Here is a 16,218-nt window from a genome sequence, read left to right as displayed (position 1 = left end):
GCCACATGCTTTTCCTGACGAAGCTAACAGAGGAAACAACATATAGGGCCACACTTTCAACTTGCGGCCATTTTTTTCAGTAATTTTTCTGATTTTCATTTGCTCAATACTCTGTAATAATACATTTTCTCGAAAACCGTTTGGCAGATATCATTGATTTATAGTTTTTTTCATAATCCTGTGTAAGTTTTGTTAAACATTTCATTTCTGTTGTTTCCAGTACCAGAGTTTATCTTTAATTCCACATCTTATTTTTCTTTTATGAATGAAAGATATATCTTGCCTATATCCTGACAAACAAAGATAACTGATGATAATTTTTATTGCCATCCTCCCACTAACATTTTGAGGCTAAGAAATTCAGAAAAAACAAACAAAAGAATTATGAATGGAATAAACATTGACATTCTAAAAATGTGGTTTCATGTACCACAAATTCAATATAAAAATGACACTGAAATTAACCATTTCCCATTCAAAATTGCTAGTACTTGACTCGACGCAATCATCCCACGAGATACCCTACGTCATAGTTGATGAACATAACACAAAGCTTCCTATATACTCCTTGATCAAAAAAAGGTCAATACAAACGGCTATTGATAAACTAGAGGAAACTTCTGTCATGACTTTGGTCCTTGTCATAGCCTAGGTTTTAACCTAAAGTATGGAGAAGACTCGCTCATAATCATCAATTAAGAAGGAACCATTTTGTTTCTAAGAGTCTTGGAAGATCATGGGGGACTTTCATGGATCCTCCTAATATCTAAAGGAAATCTTTGCCTTGTTGCACGATAACGATGGGCAAACATCATTATCACTCGGCAGCAGAAGAAATGCCTGGTACTGAATGCACTTCAAGGCATGGTTAAAGATCTAATCTTGGAGAGTCATCAATTAGCTACCATAATCAGTGTTGCTTAATTACATTAGCTGCACAGACGAGCGTTCAATTGGATGGTACTTGACTGTCAAAAATGAAAAGAGCCTTCTTCATTTTGTTTTGCTAATGGATTTACAAACAGTGACATGCTATGAAGAACGTTTTGAACCCCTATAACACACTTGCTTTAATTTGGAGGAAATGAGGCAATTTGAATGATGGCTGAAAGATTCACAATTATTTTTTATCTGATGCTAATGAATTAGTCAACTAATGCAAACACTTAAATACATTACCTCAATCACTTGGCATTCGGTACCTTTCATTGGCATGCATAGCAAATCACCAATAACCAAAATTGGTATATGAGGGTTAATACAAAATTTGGTGAAGTTCCACTTTTCATTTTTCTTTTATTACAATCTAAATTTGTTGACCTCAAATGATCATGACTTATCTTATTACACAATTTGTTATAATTGTGTAATAGCCAACTAATACAAGTTTCAATGCAATTAAATATGTTTAAAATAACAAACAAAGTGTAACTTATTATCAAGTCATTTTGCCTGAAATGACCTTTGACCTTGATCTAGTAACCTATTTTCTTGATTGCTGATACTCTGATTACCACCAAATTTTACGGAACAGAGACCTGTAATTCTCAAATCAGCTTGAAAAGTCAATATCTTAAACTTTTGATTGGTTATTTAACTTGATACCATAAAGTCAATTAATTGACCTTAAGAATCTTTGTACCTTAATTTTGGAAGTTGAAATTCATTCCAAAGGTTTGACGACACTTTAAGTCCCAGATTAATAACATATAACCAACATAATGCTTTCAAAACTGTGATGACATTTCCAAAAATTTAAACTTAGATTTTGATGTTGAAGATGTTGCTGTTGTTGCCTTATGCATCAGTTCTGCTTTGCAGGCAAAATAATAAAGCGCCACTGATAGAAAATCTATAGAGATAAGAAGATGGCGCCGTGAATGTGAGATATACACAGAAAATGACCAAGGGGAAAATTAATAGTATAAATTGTGAAAGTACAATTTTTTAATATTATATATATTATGGACATGTCATCATTATTCTAAATGTTATAAATAGGTTACCATAAACTTTTCCAGAAACTACTATTCTGAGCCAAGCACACACGATGCGATTCATTGCGATCAGAATTTAAAGAAATTATAATATTTGATATGAACACTCCAATAATAAAATCTTAGCGATCTGAGATCAGAATAGTGGTAGGACTACTGAAATCTAATTTTGTTTTATTTTGAGCCTTCCTGTAGGAATAAAAGCATTCCAAATCGTAATGACATCATTGTTGGCTGCGACATGAAGCCGATTTGGACTTTCTGACCACAGGGCTTGTCGCAAAGTTAAATTATGATTTTATATATTCCTAACATTATGCTGAAGTTCAATTGAAATAATATTACTTGTTGGAATGTTCACATTTGATGCAAAATGCGTTCTAATGAAAAATTGCGTCGTATCTTATCGCAATGAGTGCGCTGGGATTAAAACATCTAGAATATAAAATCCTCTTCACCTTCAACTAGGAAAAGAACTTTCTTTCTTACCATCCCTTCTTGTAACTTTTATGTCTCTTTCATAGTGATGTCACACAATCTATTTCTGGGAAATACATGTGAAGTACTTTATATAGAAATTCAATTTTATGGTTTCATGTCAGACTTGTCACAGAAAAGGGGGAATTATTCTACAGAAAAAGGGGAATTAAAAATCTACAGGGAAACATAACACTTGCAACTTTTGGCACCATGCCAAATATTATGAAGCTTTACTTTGATTATTATAGCCTGGATAAGGAGCAGAGTATATACCTGTAGGCAAATTGGCATCATCATTTCTTCTTATATAGGCCTACAGCAAATACAATAAGTCACACACTTAGGGAGAGAAAGAGAGAGACCGAGAGAGAGGGAGGGAGAGAAAGAATGTGTAAGAAAAGGTGGAAGGAAAACCATTTTGAACCTTTATATTGAAGGAGAAACATCTCTAATCAAAGCCTGTCTATAACTTAAGTAAAGGTTCAATAATGGAAATATTCTAACATTTCAATTTCACAAATGTGTGCCATTACATTTTTTTTTCATGTGGAATAAAAGTTCATTGCTACTCATTTCTGGTCAGATTTTCTCCATCACATGCAGTTTCATTGAAATTCCTCCGAGACATCACAGTTGCCAGCAAGCAATGATTGCAATGTTTACATGCATGCTAGCTGTATAACAAGTATACTTTTCAATGGAAGGTTTAATTTTCATATCAATATTTGTTTTCTTAAAGAAATATATTGCTCTCTTCATGTATAATTCAGTAAAGTTCATTTGCTTCGGATAAATATTGATTTCAAGTGACGAGACAAACATTCATCAATGAAGATTATTTGATTTATTGTTGCATACTTCAAGTGTATTTTGCTGGGGCATTGTGCTTTTATATATATTCACACTAAAAACAAAATTAAACCAACAAAAAATGTTAAATTGAATGGGTTAAATATGTTTGAAAAATAAATTTGGCGAATGTATTCTCCACACAAGAGAAATTTAAAGCAGCCACGAGCAAACTTGGTTAATGATATCACTCATCATTGTCCTCAAACAATGGCTAAATACTTCCAGTGAATATTACACACAAATTTAGAATAATTAGACTGGGCTTTAAAAACTTGGATGTTTATGTTATTTCAAAGAAACAAAACCTATTTTCTCAATATCTTAAAAGGAAATTGAAACAACCGCTACAAGGGCCAATACGATATCATTTTGAAAAATCTGTTCAGGTTCTCACTCTCTAAAATCACGGATGAAACATATAGATCAATATTTCTGAAATAATCAATATTTATAAAACCATTTCAAACATTAAAATGTAGCCTTTGCGGTCGAAAATGTTAGCCAAAAGCCTTTCTGTTTCACAGTTGTTCAAACCAATATAACGATCTTTATGAATGTCAGTGTTCACCTAGAGGGCTTTAACACATATGCTTCACTGTCCAATTCTCCAATTACAAGATACAATTGACACTGGTTTACTTCTCTTTGTTTTATTGTCAGATCCTATTAAGTCGTCTATATCTGATGTAATTCCTACCAGTAAAATCAAAGGTCAATGTAACCTTTGCAGAAGAGGTCAATTAAGGCACAATCCAGAATGCAAATAGATAACATTTGAAACGATTAGGTCATCTTAATAAACTGGAATTCACAGTCAGGCCATTTATATCTGGAAGTTTAGTTTCACCAGGGGATATGGAAGAAACCTTGGTTTCACTTTTAATCAGAAATCGATGTTAATTAAAGGTGACGTCTACCCTAATAACAAAATGATATGAATAAATAGAGTACAATCACTGAACACAAGACTGAAAGTTTCATCAAGAATGAAAAAAGCTATGACATTCTAAATGTAAATGGATAACCTCACAACTCATTATTTCATTTGGGCTTAATCATAAGAAATATCACTTCAATAATAAATAAATCCTTGAATGAATCTGAATATAAAGATTTATATGTTCAGTAGTCTGACATTGAAGGAGGAAAAAATACTTCTAATTTTTATATATGGTGAAATTATTAAATGTGTGACATCATTGGCTCTCTCATTTTCAAACCATGTTGTAAGGTAGAAAAGGCGCGATAGCTCAGTCGATAGAGCAGGGGATTCGTATTCCGGTGACCCGGGTTCGATTCCCACTTGGTGCGATTTGGTAAGGCATTAATCCTCATTACCAGGTCCTTTGGAGAGGACCTTAAGCTGTCGGTCCTCTGGTTGCTTGCTCACAAGCATTCATGCTTTCTTAGCAATCAGGTAAAAAAATCCCTCACCAACCAATTCTTTCTTGTTAAAAATTCCTTAACTTTAAATTTTGATACTTTCTTATTCAACCTCCAATTTTGATTATATTGTCAGTGTTATTCTTTTTTTATTATTTTTCAAAATCAAATAATTGGTTTGCTGCTTATGCAGACCATTCATCCTTTCTTATTGAAAATTAGGAATGATTTTGCCTCATGAGTAGAAAGAAATCAGTATTTCCTCCTTGATGCTAGATTAAAGGAAGAGCTTGGAATAGTCAAAATTCAGATCCTTACACTGCAAAAGCAGTAGTGTTAACACTACACTACCAGTGTTCACAGACCACAACAAATTATCTACACCAGTCTTATGTTCATAGTGTTAATTCAACACTCATTGTTGATATCATAGCACATTGTGTTTGTGATACTTATAAGCACCAAACCATATTTGGTGATATTTTTTTTCAAACTCCATGGTGTATTGTTAACACCTGAGAGTGCAGTCCTCTCAGAACTCTGGATGGAATGAATACACCTAAGTTTTTAATGAGTATCTCTAAATTCAGCATTATTGGAGGATCTATAATGTCCTTATCCTGCATACAAACTAGTCAGGCTTGAAAGATAATTAAACTTTTAACAACTTAATTAAAATCAGTAAATGGAATCGAGGTCTGGTCCACTTGCCCCATGGATAAAATACCCTCAATCCTATAATTTCAAACATAATAATTCAAACAAATCAAAAACAGTAATCTTCATCCAAGCGACTCGCTGCATATGAGTGAAAAGGCATTGTGTATTAGTGATTTGATGAACCTGTTGATCGAATTGATGGTGTATATATAACAACCTTTTAGAGCTTTTGTGTCCAGCTATAAAAGGGTTTATACTGCATGGGGTGGTGACCACGCCTCAAGCCGTGGCCCGTGGCTCCACGTGCCAACCAGAAAGAATAGGATGATTACGTTAAGAGATGTAGGCTTTCAAGCGACTAACGATGGCATCCTTCCGCCATTAGAGAGAGTACCATGCTGAACAACAGGTTCCTAATTTTAAAATTTGCATTTCTAAATGATGCTGAAAAAAAGTTATGAAGATGCTTTGAAAATGAAGGATTTTCTAGGAGTTAAAATGGATGATAAAAGAGATGTGTTCGCTCGTGCATACTGGTGATTGGGAACAACAGGTTTTTGTAGTTTAATAGAAAAATTAATTTTATTTGTGATGTTGAAAAGGAGTAATAAAGTATGCACTGGATAGGACTGACTTTCCAGGGTTATCCATTTTCTGCATCGATGCAAGTTTATGATTGGTAATAGTTTGTTGCAGCTGAGTTATAGATCTTATCAGGAGCACTGGATGGAGTGAACCTTAATTAAAATCATAAAATTAATCTGAACATATTGTATCAAACTACTGTCAATTTTTTATATGATTTTTCATTCACTCGCATCACTATGATAAAGATCATTATTGCCATAACTAAGCATCACCATCAGCATCACCAACAGCAGCAGCAATTATGTATTTATGAAATGAAGTATCACAATACTTTTAGTTCTTTAGTATTTTATTCTATGACACAACCATTTTCTAGAGGTAGGCTGCACAAGGACAGTTAAAGCATCCAGGATAATGAATCACAACCTTCAAACTTCTGAATTCATGAGAACACCATATTCTTTCAACAAAAATCTAAAAGGCTCCTAGTAACAATTAAAATCAATAGCATATATTCAACCTTGCTTTCCTCTTCTCCCTCGTTCCTTCTGTCATATTATCCTTCCTTTATCCCTTCTCTTCCTCTTCCTTCTCTTCTTTTTTCCTTCTTCTTCTTCATCATCTTTTTATTTTGTATTTTTGTTACTATTATATGTAGATCAGTAAAAATATACCATCTGTCTCTCTTTATTTACCACATTTTAACCAACTAAACTGGGTTCCAAAAGAAACTTATTGAATTTCTCAAGTGCACTACACAAATTCCACTCAGTTAAAATGAATAAAATTTTGACTCAGGTGAGCTTTAATAATCTTTTCTAAGCAGATGCCAATAATTAAGAGATTGGTTAATCACAAAAAGGCTGTATCCCCTTAAATCAATTGGTTACAGAATCCAAAGTCACAAAATGGCAAAAGAAAGACCAATGAAAATGAGATGGGAATAAACAAACTTACCAGTTTATAAAAAAAATCACATTATGACCATCAGCATGTTTGAGTGATTGCCTCAATAACTAAGAAGTTGCAGAAGTTGAAATTAACATTTTAAACACAAATATTGAGGTCAAATAAGCAATGCATAAATGGACCCAATAGCAGTCAAGCAAAGACTGACCATTTGGTTTAATCCCATCTCATATTTATGAATCCAATGACCGGGGTAATAATATGCTGTAACGCGCTTTGAGCCATTCTGGGAAAAGCGCTTTATAAAAATTGGCTATTATCATTATTATCATTGGTCTTTCTTTTGCCATTTTGTGACTTTGGATTCCGGAACCAACTGATTTGAGGGGTATAGCCTCTTTGTTACTAAACCAATCTCTTAATTATTGACATGTGCTTTAATATTAAAGATTATTGAAGCGATCCTGTGTCAAAATTTTGTTCATTTTGACTGTGTGGAATTTGTGTAGTGCGCTCGTGAAGTTTGATAAGTTTCTTTTGGAACCCAGTTATTCACCATATTCTTTACCAAATTCAAACGACTCTTTGACATAAATCATCCTGAGTGTGTCTTGAGAAGACAACATGGTGGTATCATCCTTGCATTGCTTAGCAACCAACTTGCTATCATGTAGTGAAGGCACGAAAACCATGCACATCTCACTGAGACTATGGACTTGTAGTCACTTACTGCTGAGACAAATACCATTATCATGCTGTGAGAATCAGCAACTGTGCACCCATCTTATATCAACTCAACAAACCAATCCTTTCTCTCTCTTCAAAGAAGTTTGAGGGTTGATTTGTCTTTGTTTTTCAGTGTGGGGGGTTCTAGCTATTTTGCCTATTCTTCTTTCCTGAATAATTTTTTCATTCAAACATTTCCTTCAAATGATATATTCACAACTTCTTTAGGATTATCAGTGAAAACACCCGTCTATATAGTTATAACTGTAACGTGAAAAAAAGTAGCAACTAGTCACTTCCCACCAGTCTAATTTATTGTGATCAATAGGGGTCGTGGGCAGAAGCCATTGCTGTGGCCTCCGATAGGCAAGGGTGGAGACGTTGGGTAGAGACGTTTGGTGGAGGCCCTATGTGCCATTAGGCATCTCTGGTTCAGATGACTGCTGACGATATAACTAACAACGTTTGGTGCATAATCTACCTTTTCGGCTCTTAATATACATTTAGTTAAAACATGGCTGCATCCTTTCTCATAATAAGTTATATGTGCTTTTCTAAACTGACAAAATTATATGTTTTTTATAATTTGCCTTTTTGGAGAGGCATAAATGCAACATTAATTCTAAATGCTTTGAAATGAAGCCATTATTACAAAATCTCTGGTGGAGCGAGATCACAACATAAGAATACAACAATTTTTGAACCACATGGCATATCTTGAGCTCTCCTTACAGATTAGGGTAGCATGCATCTCAAAAAAAAAAAGTATAAAACAGTACTCCATGAAAGTGTGGTTAAGATGAGTTTCTGCTCATTTTTTTAGCTTCTGAGCACGGAAGTATAAGAGCAAGCTAAGTTCAAATGAAATCTCAGTGAAACAGATCCCTGATATATTTGGGTGATTTCAGGGAAAAATTACAGGGGACTCAGGGCAATTTAATCCTTAAAATACTCAAAAGAGCCCTGGAAACTCAAAAAGGAGCCCAGGAGCATTTCATCAACATTTTTGTCCGACAAGCTGTCAGATCTGACAACTTTCCTTGATTCTTATTGGCTGACAGTCACTGTTACTATGGTAACTGTCAAATAAAACCTCCAGACAAGTCCTTCAATGGAATGCTCCCCTGGAAAATCCTCAATCATTGCAATGTTGAAGCTTATCCAATGTTGCAGATGTAGGTTGTGAAAGGTAACCCGGAAATTGACAAATTAATTTTTTTGCCAGGAGAATTCTACCTTTAAATATTAGAGACATGGTATGATACCAGAAGCATCAATCTCGTTACGTGTTTATTGACCCCTGGAGAGGAGGAAGATTTTTGGCAGTCCTGTCCCCTCCTCATCGCACCCCATTCATATTCATAAAATAAACAGTTGGGAATCAGGATCGCAGCAGCTCAGGTTTTGATTTCATCATTATTTGGTAATATATAATTTTAGAGCACGTACTGAGCTAAAGAAAAGATAATGACTCACTTTGAACTAAGCACTTGACAAGTTCTTCATGCTCACAGATTGGATTTGACATACTTGTTTTATCATTATCTAGTAATACTGAAATTCACTGCAACTACTAAACTGCAGAATGTTAACATAACTTGAATTAATAACATCCAAAGTTTTTCATGCTAGACAAAATAGAACAAACCTTTGTTTCTTTTTTCAAACAAATTATTAAAACTAAACATCTAGAAGATGGCATTAAGTTTTTGATATGATTTTTTGACTTTTTGTCTTCCTTGAAGAGTACAGACCTAGTTTCATACTGGTTCAATATTCTCTTGATACCAATAAAGATCAAGATGGAATGCTGGAGGCCCTCTATTATCATTCCAAGACTGGGTGGAATTCTATAGTTACTTATGTTTTTCGATATCATGCATTTGAATGATAGGAGTGGAAGATACACATCCTGTTTACCTCTCACGTGCTTCATCATATGAATATCAAGTAAAATAAGATTTGGTGTAGGAAGTCAATGATAAAATTGCAAATTTCAACTTTCTTTAGCAAGAGATAATGAGTTATCAACTTACTTAACAAAGAGATAAGTCATTGACTTAACACTGAATACGAGAGGATCTTTTTCTGGTTATATTGACATTGATACATGTTTTCTTTGTGTAATTCAAAAATTCCATTCATTCATCTACATGTAGAGTAAGTATAAGAAGCAGTTAAATATTTTCTTTAGTTCATTACTGGAGAAATTTCCAAAGGTTTCCACCACATCTAATAACCAATTATACAACATTGTAAACAAAATCTAACCACAAAAATAACACCATAATTGATTATTTTGGAGTTATTTCAAGGGATGTTTTATCACGTTGAATTATAAAACCCGGAGGGGGTCTCATGTATAATGGCAGTATGAGTATGTGCAGCCCTTAAGCCTCCCATACCCCCCCCCCTCATTTTCACACCTTGCCAGCAGTTCCCAAGCATATCTCTTTTACCCTTTTTCATTGACCATACTGCTTTTCCCAAGCCCCTTATTTCAGGTGTCAGTTCTCACTAACCCTAATTTCATGTTAACTTCCACTTCCCAAGCACCCCCCATTTGCAGAGGGCCATTTAGTTCTCAGCACCTCATTTTATAGAAATTTCAGTTCTTAAGGGTATAGACTATTAGTTTCAGATTTTAGGGATGCACGCCCCTGCCGTTTCCAGATCTGAGTGCCCCCCCCCCCCACCTCCAGCAACATGTCATATCAACATACAAAATCTAACACCAATGACATACATATCCATCAAAACAATTTCCTTACCAGTATCATCAGTAGTTTGCTAGCGGCTCTGGAGTCTTGTTCCTCGGATGATCCATCCCTTCATCTTGTGAAACACGTCCACTGCTCCGGGCTGTATGGAAAACAATCACATTCATGGGAAAGAAAATATTAAAAATGTCTGGAAGAATGAATATGTTCTTGACAGTTTGAGAAGCACCTCTAAATACAGATTAAATAAGTGAAATGTGGACCTCTAAATGAAGAAGCTCGAGGAACTGTATTTCTTTTTTTCAGCAGCTCATCAAATACTGAACATATAGAACCCTTGAACTTGACCATTAAATTTATTTTAGTATAAAAATTATCATTATTATAAGATCAACAGCAAACTTTTATGCTGTGTTCAATCAGAATTATTTTTACTTAAGTGATTTTTCATTAATACTAAATAGGTTCATTATTGCGGATTGAAATAATCGCTAGAGGGTATTCATTTGTCTCGCAATCTACTATGGTCAACAAGGAAATTCGTGATCACTCTCGCAAAAAGTGTTCACTGGCTTTCGAGGAAATTCGTGATCACTCTCGCAAAGTGTTCACTGATTTTTCATTTGTTGTAAAATAGAGCTCTATCAAAACTCAAATATTAAGTGGCAAAATGAGTAGGTTTTGAAAAGGGATACTGCAGTGTCAAGCACGTTAAAATTCAATTCTACAATACAGTACAAAGACCTCAATCATGATTCAATGATAGGACTTCTTCAAGTGCAGGGGCCTGTCCTATAAAAGTTGTTACAATAACAAATTTGCTTTTTTTTTTTGCAATAACAGTTTAAAGCTACTGAAATGATTCAATTTGATTGGTTGATAGTAAACTTGTTATACAGTGCGTATAAAAACAAGTGGAATGCCTCTGGCCGTCTCACCTGCATCACGCGGTTCAATATAGCAGCAGTGCTGACTTTGAATACTACTCTAACTCGCACAAGATGTTCAGTGATACATGGTTACTCTTATGTCCACTTTTTATGAACTAAACCAATAAACTTACAGAGATATGATGGTTATTCACCAAAAAACCCCAACATGGCCAAAGTTCATTGACCTTACATGACCTTTGACCATGATCATGTGACGTGAAACTCAAACAGGATATTCAGTGATACTTGATTACTCTTATGTACAAGTTTCATGAATCAGATCCATAAACTTTCAAAGTTATGATGGTAATTCAACAGATACACCCAATTCGGCCAAAGTTCATTGACCTTTGACCTTGGTCATGTGACCTCAAATGTGCACAGGATGTTCAGTGATACTTGATTACTCTAATGTCCAAGTTTAATGAACTAGCCCAATAAACTTCCAAAGTTATGATGGTAATTCAACAGATACCCCCGATTCGGCCAAAGTTCATTGACCCTAATGACCTTTGACCTTAATCATGAGACCTGAAACTTGCACAAAATTTTCAGTGATGCTTGATTACTATTATGTCCAAGTTTCATGAATCAGATCCATAAATTTTCAAAGTTATGATGGGAATTCAACAGATATCTCCAATTCGGCCAAAGTTCATTGACCCTAAATGACCTTTGACCTTGGTCATGTGACGTGAAACTCATGCAGGATGTTCAGTGATACTTGATTAACCTTATGTCCAAGTTTCATGAACTAGGTCCATATATTTTCTAAGTTATGATGACATTTCAAAAACTTAACCACAGGTTAAGATTTCGATGTTGATTCCTCCAACATGGTCTAAGTTCATTGACCCTAAATGACCTTTGACCTTGGTCATGTGACATGAAACTCTAATAGGATGTTCAGTAATACTTGATTAACCTTATGGCCAAGTTTCATGAACTAGGTCCATATACTTTCTAAGTTATGATGTCATTTCAAAAACTTAACCTCAGGTTAAGATTTGATGTTGACGCCGCCGCCGCCGCCGCCGCCGCCGTCGCCGCCGCCGCCGCCGCCGCCGCCGTCGGAAAAGCGGCGCCTATAGTCTCACTTTGCTTCGCAGGTGAGACAAAAACCGGGACAGATTTGAAAAGTCTATACAATTTTTGTTTCAAATTATGATCTCTATATTTTGGTGTCAATAGGTGCTCTGAAGTCTTATCCTTCAAATGCCATTAAACTAATTCAGTTTCATTCATGCTTGAGTGAACACGGAATGTTTTTGTCAGGGGTTAAAAAGGAAGCTTGCGCTAAAATGGCATAAAATGATAAATATGATGGTCGGACTTCTTGCTAATCAGCAGACTTCCTTGTAACCTTTTCATTATCTTTGCCACAATTTTCGAATTGTGCGGTCAAAATTCATTTCCAAATCTACTTATTTGCTTGAATAGTTCAGTTGTTATTCCTTTTTAATATGTTCTCTTTTAGCTTGGAATATTCCTTCTTTAGGCAAGAACATTTTTTTTAAACCGAAGTATGGGAGAGCGTTTTTTCCCCCAAATCCTTTCATTGTGTGCTACAAAGGTTATGGTGCTTTTGAACAGTGGCATACTGATGGGTGGGGGTTCGGGGTGCTCCCCCCCCCCCCCCCAAATAAAAAAAATCATGACCAAGCATAAAAAGTGGAAAGGAAAATAAAAGAAAACATAGAAAGTGAAATGTGATATAATTTTCTGAATATCATGTCAAAATCATAAAATTTGGTATTTTAATAAAAAAAGTTTACATTTTTGCTTGCTTGCTTCACAGCTTTCTAATACATTTCACCCGATCTGCCATATCTTGCTCCTTCAAAATTGACTCAATACACCATTGCCATTGGAAGACATGAATCCTTTCCTGTTTGCTCTGTCAAGCACATAATTAAACTTGGTGAAGGATTCAATAACCCCTTGAAAATAAGATTCATGTCTTTTATAGGTACCATAACATAATTTGTTTCATATAATACAAGAATTTGAATAATTACAAATTCTCCCAAATAAAAATGCAAATCTTCTTTGGGTTGACAAAAAGTCTTCTTTTCTTACTTATGAAGGAAAATTCAAAGGTAAAAGAAGTTTAAATGAAAAACAAAATAATTCAGGTACATGAATTTATGAAATTTGACAGCATAACTTGAAAATTATGGTAAAGATAATGAAAAGATTAAAAGGAAGTCTGCTGATTAGCCAAAAGTCTAATCATCAAACCTCTCGTTTCTGCCATTTTGGCGCAAGCCTCTCTTTGAACCCCCGACAAAAACGTCCCTTGTTCGCTCAAGCATGAACAAAATTTCTTTTTTGAAATGGCATTTCAAAGATAAGATCTCAGAGCATCTATTAACATCAAAATATACATATAATAATTTGAAACAAATTTTTTATAAACTTTTCAAAACTGTCCCGTTTTTTTATACGCACTGTAGAAGTTGTGCATTTGATATTATAACAAGTCTTCATGAAAGGAGATCCAGGTAATATGCACTCCTTTAATATTACAATCCAAGTTGACCTTAGCTTACTTCAAATATCAAAGTGGGCAATGGATGTGTTTGAAATATTTGGAATCAATTTGAAAAACGTACCAAATGTTTGGTCTTTAAAGTATGAAAATTGCAAAACAAAGAAATAGCCCATATTGCAAATTATACTATTGAGTAAAGATCCAATCATATTCCATGACCTACATATTCAAATTGAATATCACCAAGTGGTAGATTTGTTAGGAATTTCCTCGCTACTATTGAAGAATGAAAGTACACTTTGAGCATGTGAATTTCCTGGTAGCTTTCTTTAAAAAGATCACAAAGCCGGATATCAGTGAAAATCAGCTGTAAAAAGAGCACTAAACACTGCCCTTTGGTCCCCTAAGTGAAGAATGAAACATAAAAATAACTCTGAGACTGTACGCTTTTCCCTGTTCACACACAGAGAAAAACAATGACAGTGATTTAATAACATGTTTATGAGTAGGTTTGATGGATCAATTCCTGACAAAGTGGTCACATTGTGTGGTTTGGCTAAATAACTTTCATCACATAAGAAAGTAAAAACTTACTGGCCCTTATTCTTAAGTCAGGTTCAAAGAGAAATGCCAGTAGTTGCAGTAAACACTGATTTCATGAGAAAGTCTGTAAAACAAGGCTTAATTGTCAGTATATCATCGAGGTTCTAGATATGGTACAGTAACATGAACTGAAATTTGTGAAATCTTGGAAAATCCTGAAAAATGTTCACACAGAAGATCACCAATTAACACAGATAAGCGCATGTGGGACAGTGTATAATCATTGCTTTGAATGTCGGGCACGAAGCTTTACCCGAATCCTGTGCTTATTTGCTGATTTCCAGAATCCTTTGGCACATATGTTTTATTTATACAAACAGACACTTTGGTGGTCATTTCATCGGATTCTGTACAAACTCATTTTGATATCGTTACCAAAACTGGCATTTACCTTTAACTTAGACCACGGTCTAACTCTGTGCTAAAATAATGGGGAGCCAAAATTTAAAAAAAAATTATGTTTATATTGTAGGCCTACATCTCCTATGCTTACTATTTAGTTTCATGTTATCAGAAAAATACTTTGGAATACTTCAGTTATCATACCCAGACAATTTGAGTGTCAAATGAGTGAACAAAATGGATGTGTACTGTTAGTAATTTGTGCCCAACTGGCTCTCTATATTAAACCACTTTAAACCAGGGTTTAATTTAAACCTGAGTTCAGAATACGGGCCACTGCAGTATGTCCAAATTTATTGCATCGTTAGTACAATATAATTTTCATTCCACGTTAAAGAAAATTGATAATCAAAATCATTATCATGATCATCTCATATTTTTAAATTCGTATAAGAAAATCAGGAACATTTTGGGGCAGTACATGAATGATTACTTATTTACTATATTATTGGTTGGTCATATTTTTCTGGAATACATGGAAATATTGGCATTTAATGAAATAAGCTACATGTATCCTACTCAAGGTCACACAAGATTGTATGATTATTTAATTGGCTGAATATTAAAAGAAGAAGCTTTATTTAGACTAGGAGTTTGTAATGAGACTTACATTCCATATCGTAACACAAAAAATTGTTTGAAATATTGCATAATATCAGACTTACTCCCTCTGCTCAAGGGCTATAAAAATTCAAATCTAAAACAATAGAATTATTAATGAAATAGCGTATGTCGTTAGGTACTCTACACGTGGTTGACCATGGCTTTGGAAGACCTTTTGTGACCCTGAGAAAACGGAAGTTATTTGATGATCCTGGTAATAAAAAGCATGGGAATTCACCCGATTGTTTCCTGTAATGACTCAAGTGATATGTATGCTCAATAATACTTTGGAAACAATCATGGGAATCTGCCTTGAAACAAACAAGTTGATCAGAAAATGTTAGGTATCCATTGTTTTGTTTTGTTTTTTGTTTTGGAGCTTCATTTGAGGTCATGAAAAGTAGTGGCAAGCTTTAAAATAAGGTGATAAAACTAGTCCTATTCAATAAGGGTTTCTCTATCTGTCCAAGTTTGCACAATCTCAAGGATTTGACCTGACCAATTCTACTAAGGCGGTGCTGCACCAGCCCGAGTTTGCTCAATCTCGACATTTTAGCCCGATCGGCCATCTTCGCGATTAATCTCGAGATTCAAGAAACCCTGTCTCCACCATCGCAAGAAGAGCGATCCCTGCTCGAGCGAGGCATCGATGCATTATGGTCTGACGCCGTGAACAAATAATCCTGAGTGCGTCTGCACCTGCAAATTAGCGGGATATTTCGTAAAATAGCACACTATTTTGCAAATAATCCCAAGTTGACTTGGAATTGCAATCTCAAGATTAATCCTACAAACTAGCGTTTCTTTCTGAATGGAAATTGCTGCTTGCATATTGATAAAGTAACTTTGGTATAAATGATATATATATC

General features: G+C 34.7%; 1 protein-coding gene across 2 annotated transcripts in view; it reads right to left on the bottom strand.

Moving 5' to 3' along the window:
• Positions 1-16,218, bottom strand: part of LOC121418783 (constitutive coactivator of peroxisome proliferator-activated receptor gamma-like) — a 46,722-nt gene that overhangs the window by 14,679 nt on the left and 15,825 nt on the right. For both annotated transcript variants that reach the window (XM_041612887.1, XM_041612888.1), the window contains exon 5: positions 10,367-10,457. In XM_041612887.1, the coding sequence (XP_041468821.1) occupies positions 10,386-10,457 (72 nt within the window). In that variant the 3' untranslated portion in view covers positions 10,367-10,385. The remainder of the gene's footprint in view (positions 1-10,366; positions 10,458-16,218) is intronic.

This window comes from Lytechinus variegatus, chromosome 7 (assembly GCF_018143015.1).
Source record: "Lytechinus variegatus isolate NC3 chromosome 7, Lvar_3.0, whole genome shotgun sequence".
Lineage (NCBI taxonomy): Eukaryota > Metazoa > Echinodermata > Echinoidea > Temnopleuroida > Toxopneustidae > Lytechinus > Lytechinus variegatus.
Note: the sequence above shows the minus strand (reverse complement) of the source record. Positions and strands in the feature narration are given on the sequence as shown.